The 27,937-nt window shown below is 45.2% G+C and overlaps 1 protein-coding gene across 1 annotated transcript in view; it reads right to left on the reverse strand.

Moving 5' to 3' along the window:
* LOC112119902 (trafficking protein particle complex subunit 10) overlaps positions 1-27,937 on the reverse strand; it is a 102,800-nt gene that overhangs the window by 42,670 nt on the left and 32,193 nt on the right. Inside the window, exons 4-10 of the mRNA XM_024218795.3 lie at positions 19,131-19,327; positions 16,701-16,896; positions 14,506-14,617; positions 13,031-13,278; positions 11,373-11,519; positions 9,980-10,094; positions 8,490-8,566 (exon numbers count right to left, since the gene is read on the reverse strand). Coding sequence (XP_024074563.1) covers positions 8,490-8,566; positions 9,980-10,094; positions 11,373-11,519; positions 13,031-13,278; positions 14,506-14,617; positions 16,701-16,896; positions 19,131-19,327 — 1,092 coding nt within the window. The remainder of the gene's footprint in view (positions 1-8,489; positions 8,567-9,979; positions 10,095-11,372; positions 11,520-13,030; positions 13,279-14,505; positions 14,618-16,700; positions 16,897-19,130; positions 19,328-27,937) is intronic.

Below are 27,937 nucleotides of genomic sequence, written 5' to 3' on the forward strand. Positions count from 1 at the left end.
CAATCATCTTAAAATAAAAATGTCTTGAAACAGGTTAGCAATTACTACAACAACTGAAAGAAACTGGAAAAAGATTTTTTTTGGGGGGAAGGGGCTGCGCAGGGGCGCAGATTTTCTACACCTGGTAACACTGCATCTAAGTAGCCATCATTGTTTCCCCTGTATAATCAGTAACCCTCTATGTCAGTATTACACACAGCAATAGAGGAAAGAAAAACATCTTTTGAAATAGGACAATGAGATTTTAATACCACAAAAACTGACAGGGATTAAGGGCAGATGTAGGACTTGAAACTACTTCTAACTCATTTTTAAAGTGACTACATTTCTAGGTGACAGTATTCTGTTACCCTCTAGGCTAGATTTTTGTGCATCCTGTTCACATCTGTCAGATCATTAAAAGTTTGTACAAGAGCCTTGTCATTTGGGTTTCTAATCAAACATTATACAGCGCTACTTGGAAATGTGTGCATATACTGCTGGAGTGAAAGAGATCATGTAACTGGTCCTATTCTGAAATAAATTTAATCTGAATGTAAGAGGAACCTCAATCAACAGGTACAAATCCCAAAGAACTAAGAGTTAAAGTTGTACATAGATATATTTTAAAATATTTATACAGTTAAATAAATAGTTTGAGGCACTCTGCTGGAAGACAAGCAACCCAGAGTTAAGGTTCCACAACCAACCTTGAGCCCCATTCCCTACACATCCACAACCTGCTGTTCAGTCTCCTTAACCTCCCTCCCTTCCCCCAGCTAAATTTCTAATATGGCTACAGACCTCTCTCCCCCACAAACACATTAACCAGAAAACCACCAAATAGATCACACGTTGGCAACCCCAACTCCTTCAGTCTCCTAATCCACTCTGGGCCACAGATACCAACATTTTGTATCATTCTATCCATATACAGGCTAGAAACACAACCCTCCCTTCCTGCTATGTTCTGCAACATTTCACCTCCCACATAGTCTAAAGACAGTCTTTCCCATTCAACATTTCACAATTAAGATCTTCCCTGTCGAATCTCTATATACAGACTAAAATCCTGTCTTTCTCTCATTAACATCTCATGATGGTTTTAGACCACCCTACAGATGGGGTTCTCAAGTTTCATTCCACGACCCCCTTCTGACAACAAAAAATACTACACAATCTCGGAAGGGAGGTACAATGCCTGAGCCCAACCAAGCCCCGCTGCCCTGGGGGGGAGAGGATCTGAAGCCCAGCCTGTAACCCCAGACAGTGGGGCTTGGGCTTTGGCCCTGGGACCCAGCAAGTCTAATGCCAGCTCTGGCGACCCCATTAAAACAGTTTGAGAACCGCTGAGATAGATCAAACAAATCCCTACACGGTCAACTGTAGACATACTGGCTATAGACACCTCAGTTACATACACACAAAAGATAGGAGCCAACATGTGTGTAGTAGATTTTACACTTGATATGAAAAAGTTTCTAAAATTGTTGTGACTTGTTAATCTTTGTTAATTAGGACACTACAGAATCAGGGAAAGTAGTTCATGGAGTTGTAGCTCAGCATTTTCTGACTTTCAAAATTAAAAAACCCTCCAACATTACTTAAAGTGTATATGAATATTTCAAAATTTTTCAACATCCAGAATTCTTAGTTTTAGTTGAAAATTTCCTTACTTTTCTAATTTTGATTAAATAGATATTATCTTGATATTGTGTTGTCAGTAAATAGAAATGTCTCGTTATAAAAATATGTGCTTTAATTTCAAATTATATTTATTGATGCAACTGAGGTTGGAAGTATATACACTTTTACAGTGTGCACTAATTACTTGTATGCATTAGAAATTCAAATAAGTTCTGTGTAGCCAGAAGCACAAAGGAATTTCACTAATGTAACTTCCAAGCTCTGCAGGCATTTATTTAGCTCACAATTTCTTAAATTCTACAAGATCTCAGAGATTACTAGAGACCTTTACAAAGCTCTCAGAAGTTCAATTCAAGTTCTTGCATTGTCATTCCAAAAATTTACTAGTTTACTAATTTGCATTAGTTCTTACTGAGAAATAATGTAGAACATCAAATTTGAAGTGTTTAGACCGAACCCTTTTTGAGATACTTTCACAAAACTGAAAAAAGGGCACAATTTTCAAAGTCCCATATTTTAAAAGTGACTTGTTCAATTTCCCTTAACCTCTTCCATACCAAATGTCACTGGCCTAACAGTATGTACAAGTTTCAGGCACAAAGGAGCTTTTTCATAAAGAAAAAAAATTGGGTGACATGAAAAGTCTGACTTAATACTAAGTAGCTTACAAATATAATTACAGAATTATTACTGTGGCTCCATAAGAGAGAAAAGGAGATACCACATTACAAACAAACAAGTTATGATTCTTTAACATACAACTAAGGTCCTGATCATTCAACAAGATATGCTATCTCCAACCCTTACACCTATGCTGAGTGTCATCAACTTCAATGGGACTAACATTATACTCAGGAAAAAAATCCCATTGAAGAGCAAAGCTTAAGAAAATTTCCCAAAAAGCTGGATGCAAACATCAGCCTGTTTCCTGAACAGATCTAATTTATCCATCATATAATCTAAGCTCAGAATAATATATACTTTCTGAAAGTATGGCCAATTTTTTTTTTTAGAACAAGTTACAAATCCATTTGCATCCCCATAGTAATAGGTATTCAAGTTAAACCAAAAATTTCAAAACCTCGTGCCTAATGTTAGGCTCCCAACTCCATATTGTGACAGTAACTAAAGGATAGTGCGCACATTTGAATGTCAGGGTATGTCTTCACTACCGGCCGGATCGGCAGGCAGCGATCGATCCAGCGGGGATCAATTTATCGCATCTGGTCTAGACATGATAAATCGACCCCCCCGAGCGCTCTCCTGTCAACTCCTGTACTCCAGCTCGGCGAGAGGCGCAAGCAGAATCGACAGGGGAGCAGTAGCAGTCGACTCACCGCGGTGAAGACACCACGGTAAGTAGATCTAAGTACGTCGACTTCAGCTATGTTATTCACGTAGCTGAAGTTGCGTAACTTAGGCCTGGTCTACACTACGAGTTTAGGTCGACTTTAGCAGCGTTAAATCGACTTAAGCCTGGACACGTTTACACTACGAAGCCCTTTCTGTCGACTTAAAGGGCCCTTTAAACCGGTTTCCTAACACCACCTCGACAAGGGGATTAGCGATAAAATCGACCTTAGGGGGTCGGAATTGGGCTAGTGTGGACGGAATTCGACATTACTGGCCTCCGGGAGCTATCCCACAGTGCTTCATTGTGACCGCTCTGGACAGCACTCTCATCTCAGATGCACTGGCCAGGTAGACAGGAAAAGCCCCGCGAACGTTTGAATTTCATTTCCTGTTTGCTCAGCGTGGAGAGCACAGGTGACCATGCAGAGCCCATCAGCACAGGTAACCGTGATGGAGTCCCAGTCCCAGTCCCAGGATCGCAGAAGAGCTCCAGCCTGGACCGAACGGGAGGTACAGGATCTGATCGCCATCTGGGGAGATGAAGCAGTGCTCGCCGAACTCCGAAACAGTAAAAGAAACGGCAAAACATTAGAAAAGATCTCCAAGGCCATGAAGGACAGAGGCCATAACAGGGACGCGCGGCAGTGCCGCGTGAAAATTAAGGAGCTAAGGCAAGCCTACCACAAAGTCAGAGACGCAAACGGAAGGTCCGGGGCAGAGCCGCAAACATGCCGCTACTACGCGGAGCTGCATGCCATTCTAGGGGGTGCAGCCACCACTAGCCCAAGCGTGTTCTATGAGTCCCTCTCTGCAAACGGGGAAGCGGGTTCGGCGGACGAGGAAGATGAGGATGGAGAGAACATAGATAGCTCACAGCAGCAAGGAAGCGGAGAAACCAGTTACCCCAACAGCCAGGATATGTTTGTCACCCTGGACCTGGAAACAGTAACCCCCGAACTGACCCAAGACCCTGAGGGCACACAGGGGACCTCTGGTGAGTGTACCTTTGTAAATATTACACATGGCTTAAAAACAAGCGTGTTTAATGATTAATGATTAATTTGCCCTGGCAATCGCGGCCAGTACAGCTACTGGAAAAGTCTGTTAACGTGTATGGGGATGGAGCGGAAATCCTCCAGGGACATCTCTAGAAAGCTCTCCTTCATGTAATCCCAAAGCCTTTGCAAAAGGTTTCTGGGGAGGGCTGCCTTATCCCGTCCGCCATGGTAGGACACTTTACCACGCCAGGCCAGTAGCACGTAGTCTGGAATCATTGCATAACAAAGCATGGCAGCGTATGGTCCCGGTGTTTGCTGGCATGCAGACAACATCCATTCCTTATCACTCTTTGTTATCCTCAGGAGAGTGATATCATTCACGGTCACCTGGTTAAAATGGGGCAATTTTATTAAGGGGACATTCAGAGGTGCCCCTTCCTGGTCTGCTGAACAGAAATATTCCCCGCTGTTAACCACGCGGTGGGGGGGAGGGTTGAAGTGACCATCCCAGAGAATTGGGTGTGAGGGGGAGGGGAGTTAGTTGGGTTTGTGCTGCATGTTAAACCTGAAATCGCAGCCCCTCCTTTTACATTGCAAACCCATTTTAAATGGCACGGGTGCTTGGTATGGGAAATGAGGGCAGAACTGTTTGAAACCATCCCCACATGTTAAGAAGGTTAAAAAAGCCCAAAGACTATATGTCTTACCATGGCTGCCTGCAAGCTGAAATCTGTGTCCTGGCACTGCGTGAGTGATCTCTCACACCAAACCAGGAGACTCTCAATATAAGAGGAAAAATGCGACCTTGTAACGAAAGCACATGTGCTGTGTGATGTTGTGAACAGCAAAATCTAACGTGAAAGAGTCTACCCATTGTTCTCTAAAATGTATCTTTTTTAACAACCTCTCCCTTCTCCACCAGCTGCAAATCTTACTCCTTCGCAGAGGCTAGTGAATATTCGAAGAAGGAAGCGAAGGACGCGTGACGAAATGTTTACTGAACTTCAGACTGCCTCCCACGCTGACAGAGCACAGCTGAATGCGTGGAGGCAGTCAATGACTGATTTTAAAAAAGCCCAATATGAGCGAGAGGAGAGGTGGCGTGCTGAATCGCGGGCTGAAGAGGAGAAGTTGCGTGCTGAAACGCGGGCTGAAGAGGAGAGGTGGCGTCAACTTGTAATCAGAAAGCAAGAGTCGATGCTCCGGCTGCTGGAGCATCAAAGTGATATGCTCCTGCGTATGGTTGAGCTGCAGGAAAGGCAGCAGGAGCAGAGACCGCCGCTACAGCCCCTCTGTAACCAGCAGCCATCCTCCCCAAGTCCCATTGCCTCCTCACCCAGACGCCCAAGAACACGGTGGGGGGGCCTTCGGCCACCCACTCACTCCACCCTAGATGATTTCCATAGCAATAAGTTTTAAAGTTTTAAATTGGAGTGTGTCCTTTTCCTTCCCTCCTCCCCCACCCATCCCGGGCTACCTTTCCAATTATCCCCCTAGTTGTGTGCTGAATTAATAAAGAATGCATGAATGTGAAGCAACAATGACTTTATTGCCTCTGCAAGTGGTGCTCGAAGGGGGGAGGGTAGTGGGGGAGGGTGGGGTGGTTGGTTTGCAGGGAAGTAGAGTTAACAGGGTGGTGGGGGAGGGGCAGAGGGTTCATCAAGGAGCAACAAACAGAAGTTTCACTCCGTAGCCTGGCCAGTCACAAAACTGGTTTTCAACGCTTCTCTGATGCGCACCGCGCCCTGCTGTGCTCCTCTAACCGCCCTGGTGTCTGGCTGCGCGTAATCAGCGGCCAGGCGATTTGCCTCAACCTCCCACCCCGCCATAAATGTCTCCCCCTTACTTTCACATATATTGTGGAGCGCACAGCAAGTAGCAATAACAATGGGGAGATTCTTTTCGTTAAGGTCTGAGCGAGTCAGTAAGCTGCGCCAGCGCGCTTTTAAACGGCCAAATGCACATTCCACCACCATTCGGCACTTGCTCAGCCTGTAGTTGAACAGGTCCTGACTGCTGTCCAGGCTGCCTGTGTATGGCTTCATGAGCCATGGCATTAAGGGGTAGGCTGGGTCCCCAAGGATCACGATAGGCATTTCAACATCCCCAACTGTTATTTTCTGGTCTGGGAAGAAAGTCCCTTCCTCCAGCTTTCGAAACAGAAGAGACTGCCTGAAGACGCGAGCATCATGTACTCTTCCCGGCCAGCCCACGTTGATGTCGGTGAAACGTCCCTTGTGATCCACCAGGGCTTGCAGCAGCATTGAAAAGTACCCCTTGCGGTTTATGTAGTCGGTGGCTTGGTGCGCCGGTGCCAAGATAGGGATATGGGTTCCGTCTATCGCCCCACCACAGTTTGGGAATCCCATTGCAGCAAAGCCATCCACTATGGTCTGCACGTTTCCCAGAGTCACTACCCTTGATATCACCAGGTCTCTCATTGCCCTGGCAACTTGGATCACAGCAGCCCCCACAGTAGATTTGCCCACTCCAAATTGATTCCCGACTGACCGGTAGCTGTCTGGCGTTGCAAGCTTCCACAGGGCTATCGCCACTCGCTTCTCCACTGTGAGGGCTGCTCTCATCCTGGTATTCTGGCGCTTCAGGGCAGGGGAAAGCAAGTCACAAAGTTCCATGAAAGTGCCCTTACGCATGCGAAAGTTTCGCAGCCACTGGGCATCGTCCCAGACCTGCAACACGATGCGGTCCCACCACTCTGTGCTTGTTTCCCGGGCCCAGAATCGGCGGTCCACGGCATGAACCTGCCCCAGTAACACCAAGATTTCCACATTGCTGGGGCCTGTGCCTTGTGAGAGGTCCATGTCAATTTCCTCATCACTATCGTCGCCGCGCTGCAATCGCCTCCTCCTCAGCTGGTCCTGGTTTGGCTTTGGCATGTCCAGGAGGCTCTGCATGTTTTCCAGGACAATGCGCGTGGTGTTCATAGTGCTCAGAATTGCCGCGGTGATCTGAGCGGGCTCCATGATCCCAGTGCTGGCTATGGCGTCTGGTCTGAAAAAAGGCGCGAAAGTAGTATCTGACGGACCAGGGGAAGAAGGGAGGGAGGGAGAGAGGGAGGGAGGGGCGAGTGACACCGCGTACAGGTACAGGGAATTAAAATCAAGAAAGGTGGCTTTGCATCAGGGAGAAACACAAACAACTGTCACACAGAATGCCCCCCCCCCCAAAGATTGAACTCAAAAGCCTGGGTTTAGCAGGAGGGAGGGGGGAAGCAAATGAATGGAGAATAAATCTATTTTTTACATCTTAAGACGACGGCGCAGCATGACTGATAGCCCTTGGCATTTTCTGGGTGCTTGGCAGCAAATACTGGGCGCTTGGCAGTAAGCCTTCAGGTCTATTGCACGATCTGATGCCCACTGCAGTATGACAACGATGGATACCAGTCGTAATATACTATCTTCTGCCCAAAAGGCAAGGGGTTGCTGCTGTATAGCAATGTTGCCCCATCCTGCGAATAATACATCTGATAACCATCATCATCAAGGCAAGGGGGCTGGTGCAATGCAGCCCCACGGCTGCCAGCCCCATGTCTGCCAGCACCCAGATAGCCCTCGGCCTCTTCTGGGTGCTTAGCAGACAATATTGGGCACTTGGCAGAAAATAGCATACTACGACTGATAACCATCATTGTCTGCCCGGGTGCCCATGATCGACAGCCACTGCAGTACGATGACGACGGTTACCAGTTGTAATATACCATCTTCTACCAAAAGGCAAGGGGCTGGTGCAATGCAGCCCTACGGCTGCCAGCCCCACAGCTGCCAGCACCCAGATCGCCAATGAAGGCTACCAGTCATGCTGCACCGTCTACCGCCAAAAGGCAGTAAGCTGCTGCTGCTGTTTAGCAATGCAGTCCCACGTTTGCCGGCACCCGGAAGAGATATGGTGACGGTGAGCTGAGCTGAGCGGGCTCAATGCTTGGCGTGGTATGTTGTCTGCACAGGTAACCCAGGTAAAAAGGCGCGAATCTATTGTCTGCCGTTGCTGTGACGGCGGGGGAGGGGCCTGACGCAATGTACCCAGAACCCCTCGCGGCACTGCTTTGCATCATCCGGGCATTGCGATCTCAACCCATAATTCCAATGGGCGCCGGAGGCTCCGGGAACTGTGGGATAGGTACCATAGTGCAATGCGCCGGAAGTCGACGCTAGCCTCGGTACTGTGGACGCGGTCCGCCGACTTCATGCACTTAGAGCATTTTAGGTGGGGACACACACAATCGGCTGCATACAACCGGTTTCTATAAAACCGGCTTCTATAAATCCGACCTAATTCTGTAGTGTAGACATAGCCTTAGATAGATCCTGCCCCCCAGTGTAGACCAGGCCTCAGACTGCATAAATGCCGGAATACAGATTTGAGACCTTAACATTAGGTACCCAAGGTTTGAAAATGATGGCCTTAACCATTCCATGAATATGCATAATATGTTCACCATTTTCTGTATGTATATTTACTACAGTGAAAATACTTTTATGCCATACTTACTAAGTAGTGTTTTTCAAAAGCTTCTACAGATGATAAGGCCTCCTTGAGTTTCTTATAAGGACTTTGTGCGGTGTTGGCTTCAAAATAAAGTGAACAAGATACTGACTTACAAATAGATTTTTGTTTTAACATGCAATAATCAAATGTAGAGAGAGAACAACATTATTTTTATGTTATGTGCTACAGTTAAAGATGGTCCAGACTATTTAGGTAACTTAATCTTGTTTTTTCAAATTCTAAATTAAAATGTCTAGTTAACAGGATTTATTTTACTGACCACTACATGTGCTGCTCCAGTCAAAATTCAAATGACATTACAGCAGCTAAGAAAACTTCCCTACACTGTTTTAAAAATACTGTTCTATATCACATTCACCAAAATCTGTCAGAACATAAAATTATATTTAGATACTCCCCTGTATCTTAACAAGGTTAATACTTCTCATACTTACCCATTTTAGGATTTATAAAAAACAGTATGAGAAGCTTCTGTACTTTATATTAGAGAGACAAAATAGGTGATGTAATGTCTTCTATTGGACCAACTTCTGTTGGTGAAAGAGCCAAGTTTTTGATCTTACAGAGAGCTCTTCTTCAGGTCTGTACTTTATATGGTATTTTAGTCTCTCAAATGACTTTAAAGTGTTGCATTCTACTAGAAAAGTCTGCAATACTGGAACTTAAAAAAAGTTGTTTGGTTTAACGTCTTTATGTCACTCCAAACACTTGGTAAGGAAAAAAACTACCAACTGCAGCAAGTCAAAAATTATAAAAGGGAAAACTCGCTTTTAATGGAATTGCAGTAGACTGCATATTGCTGGATTCCCTTTCACTCATTATCCCACCTGCAAAAGTAGAATTACATCTCAGCATTTGGCAAACAGTACAAATACACTAATTGTACTAGTAGATATTTAACATATGGAATTTTTTCTATTAATTGTTTAGAGATTCAGACTAATACAGAAACAGAAAGCCAACTAAATCTATGTGGTTCTGACTAATACAGTACAATTATGTCACTTTATAGCCCTAGTTACATACAGGGTATACAATATCTAATAAGGATTCTTCTGTTTCATTCTCAAACTGAATTTTAATTTTAAGACTTGTAGTAGGAGCAGTAATAAAAGTATAATTCAGAACCAAGAGTGATCAGAGATGTCTGCTGTGGCACCTCATAATGTTGATAAATTGAATATATACTGGGAAATCCACACTCCGCATTAAAGGGTTATAATTAAAAATAATAATATTATTATTATTATTATTATTATTAATAATAATAATAATGAAATACACACACTATACCACTCAAAGAACATATGCTCCCCCTTTTTCCTTCACCCCCACAGTGTCACGTGTACATTTATCCACTTACAGAAGTGAATTTAATTCTCCCCATCTAAAGAGCTAATATAAGAGGGAAGCCACCACATATTTAAACAGATAGCAAGGTATTACATAAAGTATGTAGGTTTTGGTAGTACCTGTTTCAGGGCGCTCTGCTCCCAAGCCTGCTAACAGATCAACTGTTCTGTTAAGATCTTCTGAATTAGGTCCTCTTTCTGACACAAGTCCACACAGGTAACCAAGGGACTTTAGCTATGAAAATAAATACAAGACATAAATAGGTTTCAAAAAGTTACGAATATCCATACAAAAAGCCTTGCTAACAAATGTCTTCCACATCATGACTCCCAACAGATCAGTACAGGATGTTTTGATAATAAATACTGTTGCCATATTACTACACTTATAAAACCTTTATTAAAATTGTCTCCTCAAGGGACAGACAGGAGAGCCTTCCAAAAGTGGCTGAGCATTTTACTTGAAAAGCTGAAAGGAATCTTATCTAAGACTAAATTAGATTTACGAGTAAATAACTTTTGGTATTAAAGACATTAAAAATGTAAACACTCAGCACTTTTATTTTTATAAAACATCTGAAATATCGATACTTAAACCCAAGGGTTTGGGTTTTTTGTTTGTTTTTTAATGTATAGAGAACAACTTTGATCTGTCTGGCAGTTACTAACAGACAGGTGCATTTAAAATACCAGGTTTATAGTATTTAATTAGTGTTGTGTTTCAGTAAAAAAAAAATTAAACTACACAACTGTTTAATTGTGTCCAGAGCCTCCAATGTACGGATTGGATGGATATACAGGTTGAAAAAACTCATAACACATCTAATTATTTATATAATGCTGTATGCGATGTGAAACATTTCTTCTTGAACAGAGTGCCATTAAAGATGTAGGTGAATAGTTACCAATCATCATGGGACTGAATTGGGGGTAGTTTGCTAAATTCTGTGTCAAAGGATGCTATCTGACTGAAGGTCAACCCTGGTGATTATTTTCTGATGTGAAGAATTAGATTGTCATTTTAGCATAACAGAGGTTACTGATCAACAAGTTATCCAATCTATTTTATAATAGGGTCTCATTACTTGTCTTGCCCCTCGAAGTAGTAAATTTCACACTGTGTGGACTAATATTTTCTTTTAATGGTTCTAAATGGACTTTTTGTAATCCCACCTCATTTGCTGTTTTGCCATTGGTTCTGGTGCTCTTCACTCCATGCCTCTAACACTGCAATCCTTCTACAGACTAACCTCTCCCTGCCCATTATGTTTCTCAACATTCTACATCAAAGAGCTGAGCATGTGCTTAAGTATTCCCAGCCCTTGCCTCCCAATGAAGAAATAGAAAAAATGTAAACCTGATTATGTCAGGTAGCACAACAGAGTACTACCAGACTAGTCTACAGATCAGTGTATTAAAGAACTTCTAGATTCACAATAAAACATGTCCCAGTTTGACACAGAGCCATGGCACATTTCAAGTGATGTCTCCGTAACTGAGCTTGCTTGCTTACCTTTTCAGTGGCATAGGTCCATAAGCCAACTGTGTGGGAAACATTGGCATCTACTTGTGCTCGGTCACAGCAGCCTTCTATTCTTTGTAGGACCTCTAAACAGCTTAAAAATACCCAGCAATCCAAAGCTCCAGGAGTAACAGAGACCTGAAGATGAACAGTAAAGGTCATTGAGAAATGAATAATTGCTTGATCATATTAGGACATAGCTTGAGAGACTGGGGAAGAAGTGCACTGCATGGGAAGTAGCTTCCATTTAAGGAGATTTAGAAGACTGAGGGCTAATGTACACTACTGCTACATCAGCGCCGCTGTAGCATGTCTGAAGACACACTATGCCAATGGAAGAGTGCTCTCCTGTCAGCATAATTACCCCACCTCAACTAGAGGTGGAAGCTATGTCAGCAAGAGAGCATCTCCTGCCAATATAGCGCTGTGCAGACACCGCTTTAAGTTGATGAAACTTACGTCGCTCTCGGGGGTGGGGGTTCACACCGGAGTGACATAAGTTACATCAACTTAAATGGTAGTGTAGACAAGCCCTAGGTTTGCTCAATTTGGAAAGGAGTAAGAAAATCTGATAAAAGTATATTAAACAACAAATGGTATAAATACATTGGGAACTCCTACTTACTCTGTGTTGGGATACATGAGCAATGTGACAATCAAATTCTAAGGCACCGAATTTAAGATAGAGAAGAGGAAGTGTTTTTCAGTGCAACTAATAATTATCTCATGGAGTTTTCACTACCATGGTATCTTAGAAACAATCAGAAGGATTAACTTTGACTAAGAATAGTATCTGCAGTTACAATAGCAAGGATAAGACTAATAAGGAATTAATCACAAGCTTGAGTCAGGAAGACATTTTCCCATAATGACTTAGTACTGTTCCTGAAAACCGACATATGATCAGTGTACTAATACTTAACTTTGGTCATCTTATATACATTGGGGATGATCAAAATTTATCCCCCCAGCATACCTGATAAAGCCACGGTATAACACTAAGATACAGTAGTAACACACAGTTCTGAAGTGAGCTGCTGGCCCACATATCAAGAAGATAGTCTTCCTGCCCTATTCCCCACACAACTATACATTTGTTACCACATATAAGTTAATTATTGGCTATAGATCAGACATTGGTAATGAATTCAGGAAAGAAGCATATGAATGACTATCAGCTTCATAGTACATTTATATTAGTTTTTCAGATAAGGCTCAGAACATTTTAACAATACAAGACAATCATAATGCTACCTCCAAAAAAAACAAACCTTTATGCAGTCTCCATCCGTATGGCTACACATCAAAGAAAAACCCATGGCTGCCCCATGTCAGCTGACTCGGGCTCGCGGGGCTCAGGCTGCAGGACTGTTTCACTGCTGTGAAAATGTTTGGACTCTGGCTCGAGTCCCTGCTCTGAGACTCTCCCACTGCACAGGTCATTATCCTCACAGGTAGATATTTATTTTAAAACATACAGTAATATATATGTAATATTGTAGCAATATTACAATTAGAAATTTTTACACCATTATGTTGATAGTACACTAGCAGTGCTAAATGTGTCAGCGGCGAGTGACAACTGGACAAACCTCTGTTATTAAACAAGAGATGTTATTTACATAATGAATTATATTACACTAACTCACTTCTAGTAGCTTAAGCTCCTGCACGCAGTTGTGAAGAAGCTCTAGTGCTCGCTGGGACACCTCCCACGGTCTCTGTAGGAAGATCAGCAACGTGCACTGGCGAGAAAACAGGTAACTGCGCAAGTCTAATAGAGTGGCTTCTTGATTCTGAATTAGCTCTCGTTTCTCCATATCTATTGGTTTACGGAGAATCAACCCATTCCAGCTCCGCACTGGTTGGCAGAAAAATGTCAACCAATTTGCTCCATCTAAGTAAACAAATATACAGTTAATGTCCAAACCCATTATTTTAAAGTAAGGTGTTTTTTTTTCTTTTAACCCCACAAACAACGTGAGGGTCAATACCTATATAAGAAGCCTGATTTTCAAAAGTGGCACCCACACCTCCCATTACTTACTCTAAATACTTAAAATTAGGCACCCAATTTTCAAAATGTTGACCTAGATACCTGCCAGCTATAAGCTGTAAAACAACGGGTTTACAATGCATTTCTGGGTGATTACAGTAAATCTCAAGTGAAATTACAGAAAGAAAGCTGAGCAACTTTATCTGCCTGAGCACCCATTAATTACACCTCACCATGATAGGTGTGTCCCTTAGTTTAGGGATATCGGCCTTTATCCCACTAATTCACTGTAAGTTATTTGTTAAGTGTTCCATACATCTTTGTATTTTTACATCTACACTTAGTGGTATCTGAACACCTCATGTCGTATTATGAAATATCATAACATCTTACTTATACAAAATAACTGATTTCACATTACTTGACACGTCTCGAAAGGTATGTATCCCATGTTATTGCCAAACTGAAATGAACTCAAGTCTCATACTGCTTGTAGAAAACAATTTATATTAAATATACAAGGAAAGAATTGTATACATATGCATTAACTGGGCATGGCATAACTCTACAGTGTCTAGAATTCCTTACTGTATCTAAATTTGAAAACCACTTTTTAGCCAATGTCTAAGGTAGCCTGTAATCATGCATGTTGTTTAAAAAAATCATATTAGATTCAATGGGAAGCCTTCAAAATAGCATACAGGAAGATTTGATTTTTATGACTCAATAGCAAGCTTTGGGAACAAGCAGCAGCACCAGGGCCAGATCAAGACATAGGTACTTTAGACCCATGGCTAGGGCCCCAATTCTTGGACTCACATGAGACCAGAATCTCAGCTTTCATGATGTTTCTAGACCTCACGGATGCAAAGAAAAGCTTGAACACACGACCAGAGTATAACTGTTGCCTGTCTGAATCTGGAGAGAGCATGAAACAATAGCTCTAAGTATCATGAAGTGTCTCATTCATCTTAATTGAAATCTGCTGCCACCCCCAGGAAAGGGTGTGGCAGAACCATATAGGCTGTGCCTAGGGCCCTGTTTTACTTTAATTTGGTCCTGAGCAGAACAGGGAGTGGAACTAACTAATCTGCTGCACACATTCATTTGTTGATTTAAAGCACTTACCACCAGCACCAAAGTTAACAACATATTGAGAGAACAAGGCATCAAGTTCATCATATTGCACCAAGGCATCTTCAAACTGCTGCAGCATTTCAAAGACAAAGGCCAGCTCTTCCTTTTAACACACAGACAAAGAAAGGTACAAGTTATCAAAATGTGTTGCAGTCAATATTGTGGATTTTAAAAAAGTTAACTGAAAAGGACTCACTAACCCAAAAGGACTTCTCCAAACTTGTCTCTGAGGGTTTGAATACCCAGGACAATGTAATGTTACAATTAATTATACTGCTATAACTCCCCTGATGGACACCCTAATTCCAGAATAAGAGTGCCTTTTTCCAGGTTAACCTATACTGCTTCCAAAGCTAAACGGGGAAAAGAAACTACAGTAAGCCTGTCCACATGGAAAAAGTTATAGTGGTATAATTATACTGGTAATTTTTTCCTGTTCAGACAAGCCCTTACTCACTATAATAAAATATTTAGAACAAGCCTTAACTCTCAGGAAGCTCATAAAACTCACCTCTTCCAGAAAACACTGTTGATGTACTTATAATTTATTCATTCTATTTGTATTATGGAGACACTAGTTGCAGCTCCACAATCAGGGGCGGCTCTATGTTTTTTGCTGCCCCAAGCACGGCAATCAGGCGGCCTTCGGCGATGTTTCTGCAGGTGATCTGCCGGTCCTGCGCCTTCGGCGTACCCGCCGCCAAATTGCCGCCGAACCCACGGGACCAGCGGACCTCCCGCAGGCATGCCGCCAAAGGCTGCCTGACTGCCGCCCTCACAGCGACTGGCACGCCACCCCCCACGGCTAGCCGTCCCAGGCATGCGCTTGCTGCGCTGGTGCCTGGAGCCGCCCCTGTCCACAATTAAAGTTCAGTTTTACACTTAAAGCAGGGATTCAACATATGTTATGTATGAAAAATTCCACCTATTCTCCCCCAAACAACAGCGTTTACTCCATAGAATAAACTTTCTGGGAATTTACAAGTAAATCTGTTAATGAGTTTAACTAATTTTAACTCCTAAACAGGTCCTTTAAGAAATTTAGCACTTGGTGTCACCTTTCTTTCCATCCTGAATAGGGTTAACAGAATAATGCAAAAAGCTTTGAACTTCAGCCTACGCCCCTACATGACTACAAATAAGGTATTTAGTATTTGTGGTTTCAGATAACACTGAATTTTAAGACATTTGTTTTTCTTCTCTTCCCCACTTCTCATCCCCACTTCTCATCCCCACTGTCATCATAAGGCTTAAGCATGTTTAGATTTTTTTTTTTTTTAAACCTTAACTGATAATTTACTGTGTTCAACACACTTAGGTTTGGGATAATTGCAACAACATCCCCGTAATATGTATTTTATCCTAAATTACTGATCTGTACTCACTCTCAACTCCACCTTAATGAGACTTCTCCTGTCCAACCACCTGGTTTTGTGTTATATAATGAGCTGGGGGTGGGGGGCTTGGCAGGGAGGCGAGAAGTCTCAAGGAGGTGGTGGGACCGATCTTACATAATGCAAAAACTCAAAACTATATGGCATCACACATGGGAAATACCTTCTAGTCTACATTTTAAGAGAAATATTCTAATCAAATCAATCCCTAATGTTGTAATTTGAATGTGCAGTTTTTTCTGTAAGTGTTTAAATGTTTATTAGAACAAATCAGATACATTTAGGAGTCATGCAGATCGGGAAATTCAAAACATCTGAAAACAGAATTCTCTCCAGAGAATTACATGATTCCATTTTAAAAAACTTTAAGGTCATTTATACTCTGATAACATTCTAAGAAAAAGAAAGTTTAGTAATATGTAGAGCACATTGGTATAATATTTTAACTAGAAGGGTTCATTTGCACAGCCATAATATATTTTAATTTTTAAAGACCTTTACACAAAGGCAATGGAACAACTAATAAAATGCTTATTAAAAAAATTATCTGTGCTCACAACTAATCCATAGCCTTTCTGCTATCCAAGGTCCTAAGAGACACAGAAGCCTGAACAGATCTTGCAGGTGAACACAGCACCACAAAAACATTGCAGGCAAGAATAGTGACAAGTTTTGCCATAATACTAGCCTCCGTATCTTTTAAAAAGGAGAGTGATCTAAAAAAAAAATACAGCCAAAAAGAATGCTTTCAACAAAACAAAGGACTAAAAAATTTCTTCTTTAAGTCTGTACCTGGACCATGAAATACTCGCAAAAACTCCACCCTGGCTCAGTCCTCTTCTCCCTCAAAGTTCTCATGTCATCTTCAAACTTGCCTAGATTTTTGGTAAAAGACATGAGAAGCAGCGTCCTGAGTTTTGTCAGGAAGGCGTTCCAGGATTCCTGAGAACGGGAAGAGTCTTTCAAGGGGTCAGACAGTACCACACATCTGTAAAGATATTGATGGAAATTATTTTGTGGGAATAAAAAGTAACATCCAGACAAACTTATAATAGCCCCTGCAATTAACTACTGTAAACAATGTCAAATCGAAAGAATGGAAATCTGAGTTTCCTTGCTCAACATCAATTCAAGACTTTTATTAGTAAATGGTATGAACTAAGGACAGACAGTCAATGGAGGTAACAAATAATAGCGTTAAAATGATAATGTATATCGAACAGCCTTGTACTGTAGATAGAAAGGAAGCATTCGTTGGGTAGGCAGGAGGGTCCTGACACCTGTCAGGAATGGTCTAGTTATTGCTTAGTCCTGCCTTGGAAGGGGAGTGCAATAGATGATGTATTGAGGTCTCTTCCAGTCCTACACTATGATTTTAGGATAGGTTTAGAAAGAAATTTAAATCTGTGTTCCACAAGACAGGAGAGATTACAAAATGAGTATTCTATATTTTCAAAATCAATAAAAATATGTTTTAGAAATCCAAAAAACACAAAAAAAGCTCTGCTGTGTAGGTTCCTGGTGTAAGGCTTTATGAGCCCCGGAGCAAGGGGTAGGTGGGGTTTCCACTATGGGCATTTGCACATTCCCTGGTGGAATGTTCTAGTCTGGAAAGAAAATCCCAGTGTGCAGCTTTCTATACAGTCTAGTGTTCCGAAAGATGCGTGCATCATGCACCTTCCCTGACCACCATGCACTGATGTCAGTCAAATGGCCCCGGTGATCCACCAGCGCCTGCAAGACCATGGAGAAGTAGCCCTTTTGGGTTGATATACTCGGTCACGATATGGTCTGTGGCCAAAATTGGGATACGAGTTCCCCCCTGCAATTAGGGAATCTCATTGCCTCAAAGTCATCAATTATTTGTCCTGGACATTACTGAGAGTCACTGTCCTTCAAAGCAGACGGTGACTAATGGCCCTGCACACTTGCATCACCGCAGCCACCACAGTGAACTTTACAACTCCAAACTGGTTTACAACTGACTGGTAGCAGTCTGGAGTTGCCAGCTTCCACACAGCGATCACCACTCGCTTTTCCACAGTGAGGGCAGCTCTCATTCTGGTGTCTTTGCACTGCAGTGTTGGGACACGTTCCACACACAGTTCCAGGAAGGTGGCTTGGTGCATACAGAAGTTCTGCAGCCACTGCTCATCATCTCATATATTCATCATGATGCGATCCCACCACTCAGTGCTTGTTTCTCGAGCCCAGTACCAACAGTCCACCATGGCAAGCTGGCCCATGAACGCCTGCAGCAATTTTGAATTATTTGTTTCCATGGCAGACAGCAGGGCAGGCATCACCGATTCATTCTCTGTCACAGCTCATGAAATACTGCAAGACCAGCCACACTGTGTTCATAATGCTCAGCACCAGCCTGATCAGTAGCTCAGGATTTATGCTGTCAGACAGAGGTGGCAGGCATACGGTTTACACGGACTGTTGAAAAACAGCACAAAACGAAGTAGGAAGCCCATGGAATGATGGGACAAAAAAAAATGCATCATGTGACAGCGAGCATGTCCCCACAGTGCATCGTGATCTGTTACCAGAGCTCCCAGCGGCAGAGGGTGGAGAGTTGCACAGTGAGATAGCTACCCTGATACAACAACGCTGTCGATGAAAAAGCAATGACTGTGGATACGCTTAGCTGACACAAGGAATGTTGTGTGGACATGCTCCACTGATGTTATTAAAGCTTATGATCGTCAACAAAACTTAAGTCAAATAGTGTAGACATGGCCTAAGACTTTACTCTTGTACTTTTCCTCTGGCTCACTGGTGATGGGTTTACATAAACCTTGAAAAACCAAGGATTTGAAGTTCTGAACATTGATTTTGGTTACTTCATTCATTCTGAATCAGCGTCTACAAAAATATAGCTTCAGTATGTTTAAAGCCTTTTATCTTTTCTGGAAGAGGTGAACATCCAGAATTTAACTGTAGCCCTACAGAACTACTTTTCCTCCCCTCCTTTCTCTTTTTTTTTTTTTTAATTTTTATTCCAACCACTACTAATTCAGGAAAAGATGCAGCAAACTTTTTCCTCCATTGGTTCATATTTTGGGACAGATGGACATACATCTTACCAATGCCATTTGCTTAATGTTAGGCATCAGGGAAGTTACTATTCTTTTAAGTGAAAAACTGGACCTATTAAATGATTAGCCAGAAAACTAGTTTTACAATTATAAACAATATTTTTGAAAAAGTCCTTACCTGTCACTTTGCTTGTTACAGAAGTCATTTCTTATTTTATCTACTATAGATGTTCGGGGAAGGATGTTGGTTTTGTTCTTTTTTTTTGCATCGCTCTCAACTACCACAATTAACCAATCCACAGAGCTGTGCACTTTCAGAACATTCTGCCACTTGGTGATGTCATCCTTTACTGTAGCTTTGTACACTTCTGTATCCTGGGATTATAAATAATGAATTAGCAAATCAAATTGACAATCTGGACAAATTTGAAAGATTTATTTTGTTAAAACAGGAAAAAAAAATATTTCAAATGATACCAAACGGAATTAGTGACACAGATTATTGAGAAGTTAAACAAGGACAATGTCAAGGTAAGGTTTTATTCTTTCGATTGATTACTTTATTATTACTACTTTAGACTATTGCAAATGAAAGATTTTTAAAAATTAAATTTACCCTGAACAACTCATTGAAATTTGGAACTTGATTCAACTAAGACAATGAAACTAGACTGATTAATTTCATTTTCTGGTTCTAATACACCAACAGTGCAGTGGCATTTGGGCTTTCGAACACTGCTGGAAAGTTTTAAGTTGTTTGTATCTTCAATGACAAATTTAAACAATTGAAGTAACTCATTTTCGGTAACTTTTTTCTTTTTATAGATCAACTATGAACATGTTGCTATGAATATTCACGATGCAAAGTTGTTTTGGTTAGTTGTGATTGGTCAAGTCAGATGGTTAGTGTCTTTTTTTTGATTGTATGAGAATTTCTCCTATAATGAGGATAACTCCCGGTGAATGAAACATTGCAAATAAGATTAGGGAGTATTAAATTTTTCCATTTTTGGATCACGAATCTTATCTAAACCATGATTCTTTTAACAGATTAAATTCTGATTTACTGACTCTGTGAACTATCTCCCATTTTCATACTGGGACAGTGCATGTATGCATTGTGTTGCTGCCAAGGATGTGGTCAGATCCTTGTATAGTTTAGTTTCCACTGTGCCAGGGCTCTGGGAAAGGGTTTTGGAAAACCTGTACTCCTGCTGCGTCAAGCAGTGTCACTATAAAAAAAAACGGTTACTCGCCTTCTCGTAACTGTTGTTCTTCGAGATGTGTTGTTCATGTCGATTCCAATCAGGTGTGTGCGTGCGCATGTGCACGATGGCCGGAAGATTTTTCCCTTAGCAGCATCCGTCGGGTCGGCCTGGGCGACCCCTGGAGTCACGCCCTCATTGCGCCTAATATATAGCCCTGCCGACCCGCCACCTCTTCAGTTCCTTCTTGCCGGCTACTCCGACAGAGGGGTAAGGAGGGTGGGTATTGGAATGGACATGAACAACATCTCGAAGAACAACAGTTACGAGAAGATTTTTTCTTCGAGTGGTTGTTCATGTCAATTCCAATCAGGTGACTCCCAAGCAAATTTAGGAGGGGGCAGGTCGGAGCTGTCCACTGACTGGAGTACTGCTCTACCAAAGGCCGCATCATCTCTGGCCTGCCACATTGCATAGTGTGCGGCGAAAGCGTGTATCAATGACCACGTCACTGCACTGCAAATTTCCTGGGCGAGGACTTGAGCCAGGAAAGCTGTTGATGAAGCTTGCGCCCTTATAGAGTGCGCCATTATCAGGGGCGTGGTGATCCTTGCTAGATTGTAGCACTCAGTAATGCAGGCCACAATCTATGATGAAAAGCGCTGTGTCAAAACAGGCTGGCCCTTCATCCTGTCCGCTACTGCGACGAAGAGCTGTACCGACTTCCTGAACGGTTTCGACCTTTCAATGTAAAAGGCCAGCGCTCTGCGGATGTCGAGAGTATGGAGCCTCTGTTCCCTGCTAGTCGCCTGAGGCTTGGGTTAGAAAACTGGGAGGAAAATGTCCTGGTTGATGTGTAAACTGCGATACCACCTTTGGGAGGAAGGCGTGATGGAGCCTGAGCTGAACCTTGTCCTTAAAAAACACTGTGTAGGGCGGCTCGGACGTTAGAGCCCTGAGCTCAGACACCCTCCAGGCTGAAGTTATTGCCACCAGGAATGCGACCTTATAGGAGAGGTAGAGCTGGGAGCATGTTGCTAAAGACTCAAAGGGATGCCCCATGAGCCTAGAGAGGACCAAATTAAGGTCCCAAGCAGGAACCAGTTGGCGGACGTGCGAGTACAACCTGTCGAGGCCCTTCAGGAAGTGACTGACCAGGGGGTTAGCAAAAATCGAGCGGCCCTGTACCCCCTGGTGGAAAGCCGAGATGGCAGCTAGATGTACTCTTATGGAAGACAAGGAGAGACAGTCTTGCTTTAGGTGGAAAAGGTAATCCAAAATCTGGGGCACTGAGGCCAGCATCGGGGAAAAGTTGCGCTGAGCTGACCAGACTGAAATTCTCTTCCACTTCGCCAGGTACGTGGCCCTAGTGGAGGGTTTCCTACTACCCAAGAGAACCTGTCCGACTTGCTCTGAACAGGAAAGCTCGAAAGTACTGAGCCATGGAGCCTCCAGGCTGTGAGATGCAGCGACTGCAGGTTCGGGTGCTGGAGCCGCCCATGATCCTGCATGAGAAGGTCCGGGAAGAGCAGCAGGGTAATCGGGGCTTCGACTGATATGTCTAGGAGAGATGTGTACCAATGCTGGCGGGGCCAGGCTGGTGCTATGAGAATGACCCGAGCCTGGTCTCTGCGGATCTTGAGCAGGACCTTGGGGACGAGCGGTAGGGGTGGGAAGGTGTATAGAAGCGGTCCCCCCCCCCCCAAATGGAGGAGGAATGCGTCCGCTGTGGAGCCTGGACTGTGATTCTGGAAGGAGCAGAACTGCTGACACTTCTAGTTGCGTCGCGTGGCAAAGAGGTCGATCAGGGAACAGCCCCACCCCTGGAAGAGCGAAGATGTGATGTCCGGGCGAAGGGACCACTCGTGGCTGTGAAGAGATCTGCTGAGGCGGTTCACCAGCTAGTTCTGGACCCCTGGAAGGTACGATGCCTTTAGATCGACTGAGTGCTCTATCCAAAAGTCCCATAACTTGAGGGCTTCCTGGCACAGGGGAGAGGAGCGTGCACCTCCATTTGTTGATACAGAACAGCGCGGTCGTATTGTCCGTCATGACCGATACACATTGGCCTGCTAGATATGGGCAGAATGACTGACACGCTAGGCGTACCGCTCTGGGCTCCCTGACATTGATATGAAGATGGAGATTTGTCTGTGACCAGAGGCCTTGCGTTCTGTGGTCCCCCAGATGAGCTCCCCACCCCAAGTCTGACACGTCCGTCACTAGCATCAGGGATGGGTGTGGGGCAGGGAAGGGGACTCCTGAGCACACCTGCTGAGCGTCCATCTACCACAGGAGCGAGTCGAGGATAGGGCTAGGTAGGGTCACAGTCCTGTCCAAGATGTCCCTGGCAGGAATGTACACTGACGCAAGCCACGACTGAAGCAGCCGAAGCATGAGTCTGGTGTGCCGAACCACTTACGTACAGGCCACCATGTGGCTGAGAAATTTGAGACAATTTCTTGCGGTGGTAGTGGGGAACTGCCTGAGTCCCTGGATCATAGCGTTGAGGGCCTGGAATCTCGCCCGTGGGAGGAATGCTCTAGCTTGGGTTGAGTCCAGAACGGCCCTTATGAACTCTATCCTCTGGACTGGGGCAGAGTCGATTTCGTTTAGTAGGAGGCCCAGATTCTCGAAGGTGGCTCTGATGAATGCCACCTGAGCTTCCACCTGAGCCCTGGATCAGCCTTTGATCAGTCGTCAAGGTATGGGAACACCTGTATCTGATGTTTCCACAGAAAGGCGGCGACGACTGCCATGCACTTGGTGAAGACTCGAGGTGACACTGACAGGCCGAAAGGGAGGATGGTAAATTGGTAATGGGAACCGTTGGCCACAAGCCTGAGGAACTTTCTGTGGTTGTGCGCAATCGCTATGTGAAAATACATGTCCTTCAAGTCGAGGGCGGCATACCAGTCTGCTGGATCCAGTGAAGGGATAATGGAGGTCAGGGAGACCATGCAGAACCTGAGTTTCCGGAACCCGTTGAGGTCGCGCAGGTCCAGGATAGGCCTTAGGCCGCCTTTGGCCTTCGGTATTAGGAAATAGCGGGACTAGAAAAGCCTCACCCTGTGTTGCAGTGGAATCTCCTTCACCACCCCTAGTGCTAGGAGTGATTGCACCTCCTGAATGAGAAGTTGCTCATGAGAAGGGTCCCTGAAGAGGGACGGGGAAGGGGGTGGAAGGGCGGGAGGGCACAGAATTGGATGGAGTATCCCCTCTCTACCATGCAAAGCACCCAGCGGTCTGAAGTTATATGGGACCATGCATAGTAGAAAGGAGATAGTCGGGAGGAAAAGGTAAGGCAGGGTGAATCCAGTCTCTGGTCTGGTACGCCGTCCTCGACTGCACCTTCAAAAGGCCGGTTTAGGGCCAGAGGGTGGTTTGGGCTGGCCTTGATTAGCGGAGGGATGTTGCCTTCTCCTACCACTCCGGTTCCTCCTCCTAGAATTATCCTGGTGGTTCTGCTGCTGGAACCTTTGAGGAGGTTGTGGGCAGAAGTGTCTCCGCTATGTAGCGGGGTATGCAAGCCCAAGGATCTGAGGGTGGCTCAGGAATCTTTTAGGCTGTGGAGCCATTTGTCCGTCTTCTCTGAAAACGGAGTCTCACCCTCAAAGGGGAGGTCCTGAATTGTTTGTTGGACTTTGGGCAGCCCTGCGGAGCAACTGCTGTTGAACTCTGTCCTCTAACGCAGGAGCTATGGACGTCACTGCCAACGCTTCGTCTGGCAACGAGGAGGAAGAAGTGTGTGTCGGTGGTGGAAGCTCCCTGCCATCTGCCCCGGACGTGTCATGTGACCCCCGGGGCAGCATTGGAGGAGGTGGTGCCAATGTCGGTGCCAGGGCCGTAGTCAACGTCGGCAGTAGTCTCACAGAAGGGAGCTGCATCGGCACACTCACAGGAGCCACCGGGGTCGGGGAGGAAGGTGCCGATGTCGGCACCTGGTCTGTAGGTGCCTGCATCGAGGTAGACGTCAACAACAGTGCAGGCGTGGGAGATGGGTGTGTCGCCGTCACGAAGGCCGGTGCCGAAGTCGGAGCACAGCACGGTGCCAGAATCAATGACGGTGCTGTAGGGAAAGGCGTCGGGACTGTAGGCGCCGGGTGCGTATGCACAGTGGAAGGCGGCACAAAAGTGGCGGAAGCGACTAAAGACGTCGCTGAGCACGGGCCCTAGGTTCCTCCCTGGCCCTGGTGATAAGCCCAGCGAGTCCAGAAGGGCCACTGAGGCAGGTTCTGCCACTGCGGAGGCCACGCCTGATGCTCCCTTCCGTCTCTGCCGACCTCGCGCTACGGGTTTCTGCTATTTGAGCGATAGGAGTTGGGCTCCGAGGTCTCAGACACTGAAGACCACGGAGGAGCCGATCCTCGGTGCCTCGAATGTCGAGAGCTCGGGGAGCGGGAAGGCTCTCTGTCGGAGCACGTAGGTGCCGATGGACAAGGCGAAGGGGAGCGCCTTGACATCATAGCCAACTTTCCCTTAGAGTGCATTGGAGGACGGGGCTCCGTCGGCGCTGAGGGTTCCTCCCTGGCAGGCGAGGAGATCTCTGGCGGCCTGGTACGCTTCCGGTGTGGATGGGAGCTGAAGCTGCTGTGTAGGCGCCGGAGATCGAGGTGGGGACGGACTCGACTACCTCACCAGGACAGGAGTCGACACGGCCCCAGAAGGAGACGCCGAGGAGTGGCCCGCCTGGGGTTGCACTTCGAGGCTTAGCCGGAGGAGAACGGTCGTCCGGCTTTTTCTTCTTTCAAGGCACCAGCGAGTGGGAGCAGTGCCTATTATCAGATTGGCCCTGTGAGGAGCTGTGTCACTGCCGAGCGTCCCTGGAGGAGTCCTTCCTCGGCGCCAACGTCTCTCGAGCCCGGGTCAGAATGGGGGTGCAAGGCTTTCTCCAGGAGGATCACCTTCAGCCGCTGTTCCCATTCTTTAAGTGTTCTTGGGCAGAACTTGCGGCAGATCTTGCAATGATCTTTTTGATGGGTCTCCCCCAGGCACCTAAGACACGACGAGTGCGGATCACTTTTACGCATGTGCCAAGCACACGCCTCACAGTTTTTAAATCCCGGGGACCGTGGCATACCACAGTGCCAGGGCCAGATTGGGAGGGGGGAACCCTCTCCTCCCCTCCCCCCCCCCAACTACTATACTAAACTTTAACTGGAGTACTACCAACAGCTAACTAACTATATACACGGAATAACAAAGAAACTTGCTGAGCAAGAGCCAAGGGAAGTTCCAGCCACTGTCACTGGCGGTAAGAAGGAACTGAAGGGGTGGCGGGTTGCCAGGGCTATATATTAGGCACCATGAAGGCGCGACTCCAGGGGGTGCCCAGGCTGACCCGAGGGATGCTGCTAAGGGAAAAATCTTCCGGCCATCGTGCACATGCGCACACACACACCTGATTGGAATCGACATGAACAAGCACTCTAAGAAGAATATAAGGAGGATGTGGAAAAAGTCCAGCAGAGGGCAACAAAAATGATTAGGGCGCTGGAGCACATGACTTATGAGGAGAGGCTGAGGGAACTGGGATTGTTTAGTCTGCAGAAGAGAAGAATGAGGGGGGATTTGATAGCTGCTTTCAACTACCTGAAAGGGGGTTCCAAAGAGGATGGATCTAGACTGTTCTCAGTGGTGGCAGATGACAGAACAAGGAGTAATGGTCTCAAGTTGCAGTGGGGGAGGTTTAGGTTGGCTATGAGGAAAAACTTTTTCACTAGGAGGGTGGTGAAGCACTGGAATGGGTTACCTAGGGAGGTGGTGGTGGAATCTCCTTCCTTAGAGGTTTTTAAGGTCAGGCTTGACAAAGCCCTGGCTGGGATGATTTAGTTGGGAATTGGTCCTGCTTTGAGCAGGGGGTTGGACTGGATGACCTCCTAAGATCCCTTCCAACCCTGATATTCTATGATTCTAAGTTACAGTTCAAATGCTCAAGTGGGCAAGTTTAAAATTTACTTTTTATGAACACTTATGCAAGGAAGACTTGATTGCCTTCCATGATCATTTGAACAAACAAAAGAAGTTGTGTACCGGGACAGCAGAAAAGTCAAAAAGTTCATTTTTAAATTATAGTGAATACTTGCAGGGTTTTTTGGTGTTATTAACCCACCCCTAGTGTTTATTAAACAAACAATGTCACTAAGTGTCACCAAGTCATTGGCTACTATCTCCTTCAAACCAATATACTAATACAGGGGTCGGCAACCTTTCAGAAGTGGTGTGCCGAGTCTTCATTTATTCACTCTAATTTAAGGTTCCGCGTGCCGGTAATACATTTTAACGTTTTTAGAAGGTCTTTCTAGAAGTCTATATTATATAACTAAACTATTGTATGTAAAGTAAACAAGGTTTTCAAAATGTTTAAGAAGCGTCATTTAAAATTAAATTAAAATGCTGATCTTACGCCACCAGCCTGCTCAGCTCGCTGCCAGCCTGGGGTTTTGTTCACCTAGGCCAGCAGCGGGCTGATCAGGGCCTGCGGCCGGGACCCCAGACCTGAGGGGGGGGGAGGTGTTTCAGGGGTCAGGGCAGAGGGCTGGGAAAGGGGGTTCAGGGCAGAAGGCTGGGGTGTGGGGGGGGTTCAGAGATCAGGGCAGAGAGCTGGGGGCTGCAGGGCAGAAGGTTGGGTGTGTGTTGGGATGTGGGGGTGCAGGGCAGAGGGGTGGGGGGTGCAGGGCCGAAGGCTGGGGTGCTCGGCTCATGGGGTTGCTCCCAGCCCCCTGCCCTGAGCAGCTCATGGCAGGGGGCTGGAAGGGATATGCCCTGTTCCACCCCCTTCCCCCAGGCTCCGTCCCTACCTCTCTCTGCGTCCTCTATGGAGCTGTGTGCACACTGCTGCTCTTCCCCCTCCCCCTTGCTAGGGCCATCAGCTGATTGGCGCAGGGAAGGAGCGGGGGAGGGGCAGGAAAGCACCACGCTGGGGGAAGACGTGGGGGGGGGGAGCTTGGCTGCCGCAGAACCAAGCTTCTGCCTCCTGCCCCCACAGGGGAGAGCGGTGGGCACGGGGGCTGAGTGGGGCTGGGGGCCGGGACCGCGGCAGGGAGCTGCGTGCCACTCAAAATCGGCTCGCGTGCCGTGTTTGGCACACGTGCCGTAGGTTGCCGACCCCTGTACTAATACAATTGTTCCCAAAACGGACTTCCACGGTGCCCCACATTAAACTATGCAGTCATACATGTTGCCATGCACTATGACTCTGTTATCTGTTACTTGATTAGTTTTTAATCCATAACATATTGACCACGTTTTATTAGTTTTCTTTACATTCTTGTGGTTACCTTTATTATTTTGTTAACTTTTCAAATAACTCTAGATGGTTAGAGCAGGATTTTTCCTTTATTTAGTTCACCATCAATACTTTAAAAAGCATTTATTATACCATCCTTACATTCCATCCATTTCCCCACTATCAGGAGGCATAATTTCCAGATCTCCTGTAATGTCTTAATTTATCAAAGACAGATTTGCACATTAGTGATTTCCTAATTTAATGGGCAGCAGGTTTAAAATAAATAAAAGGAAGTTGTTCTTCACACAGCGCACAGTCAACCTGTGGAACTCCTTGCCTGAGGAGGCTGTGAAGGCTAGAACTATAACAGGGTTTAAAAGAGAACTAGATAAATTAATGCAGGTTAAGTCCATTAATGGCTATTAGCCAGGATGGGTAAGGAATGGTGTCCCTAGCCTCTGTTTGTCAGAGAGTGTAGATGGGTGGCAGGAGAGAGATCACTTGATCATTACCTGTTAGGTTCATGCCCTCTGGGACACCTGGCATTGG

This window comes from Terrapene carolina, unplaced genomic scaffold (genome assembly GCF_002925995.2).
Source record: "Terrapene carolina triunguis isolate 2854851 unplaced genomic scaffold, T_m_triunguis-2.0 Scaffold26, whole genome shotgun sequence".
Lineage (NCBI taxonomy): Eukaryota > Metazoa > Chordata > Testudines > Emydidae > Terrapene > Terrapene triunguis.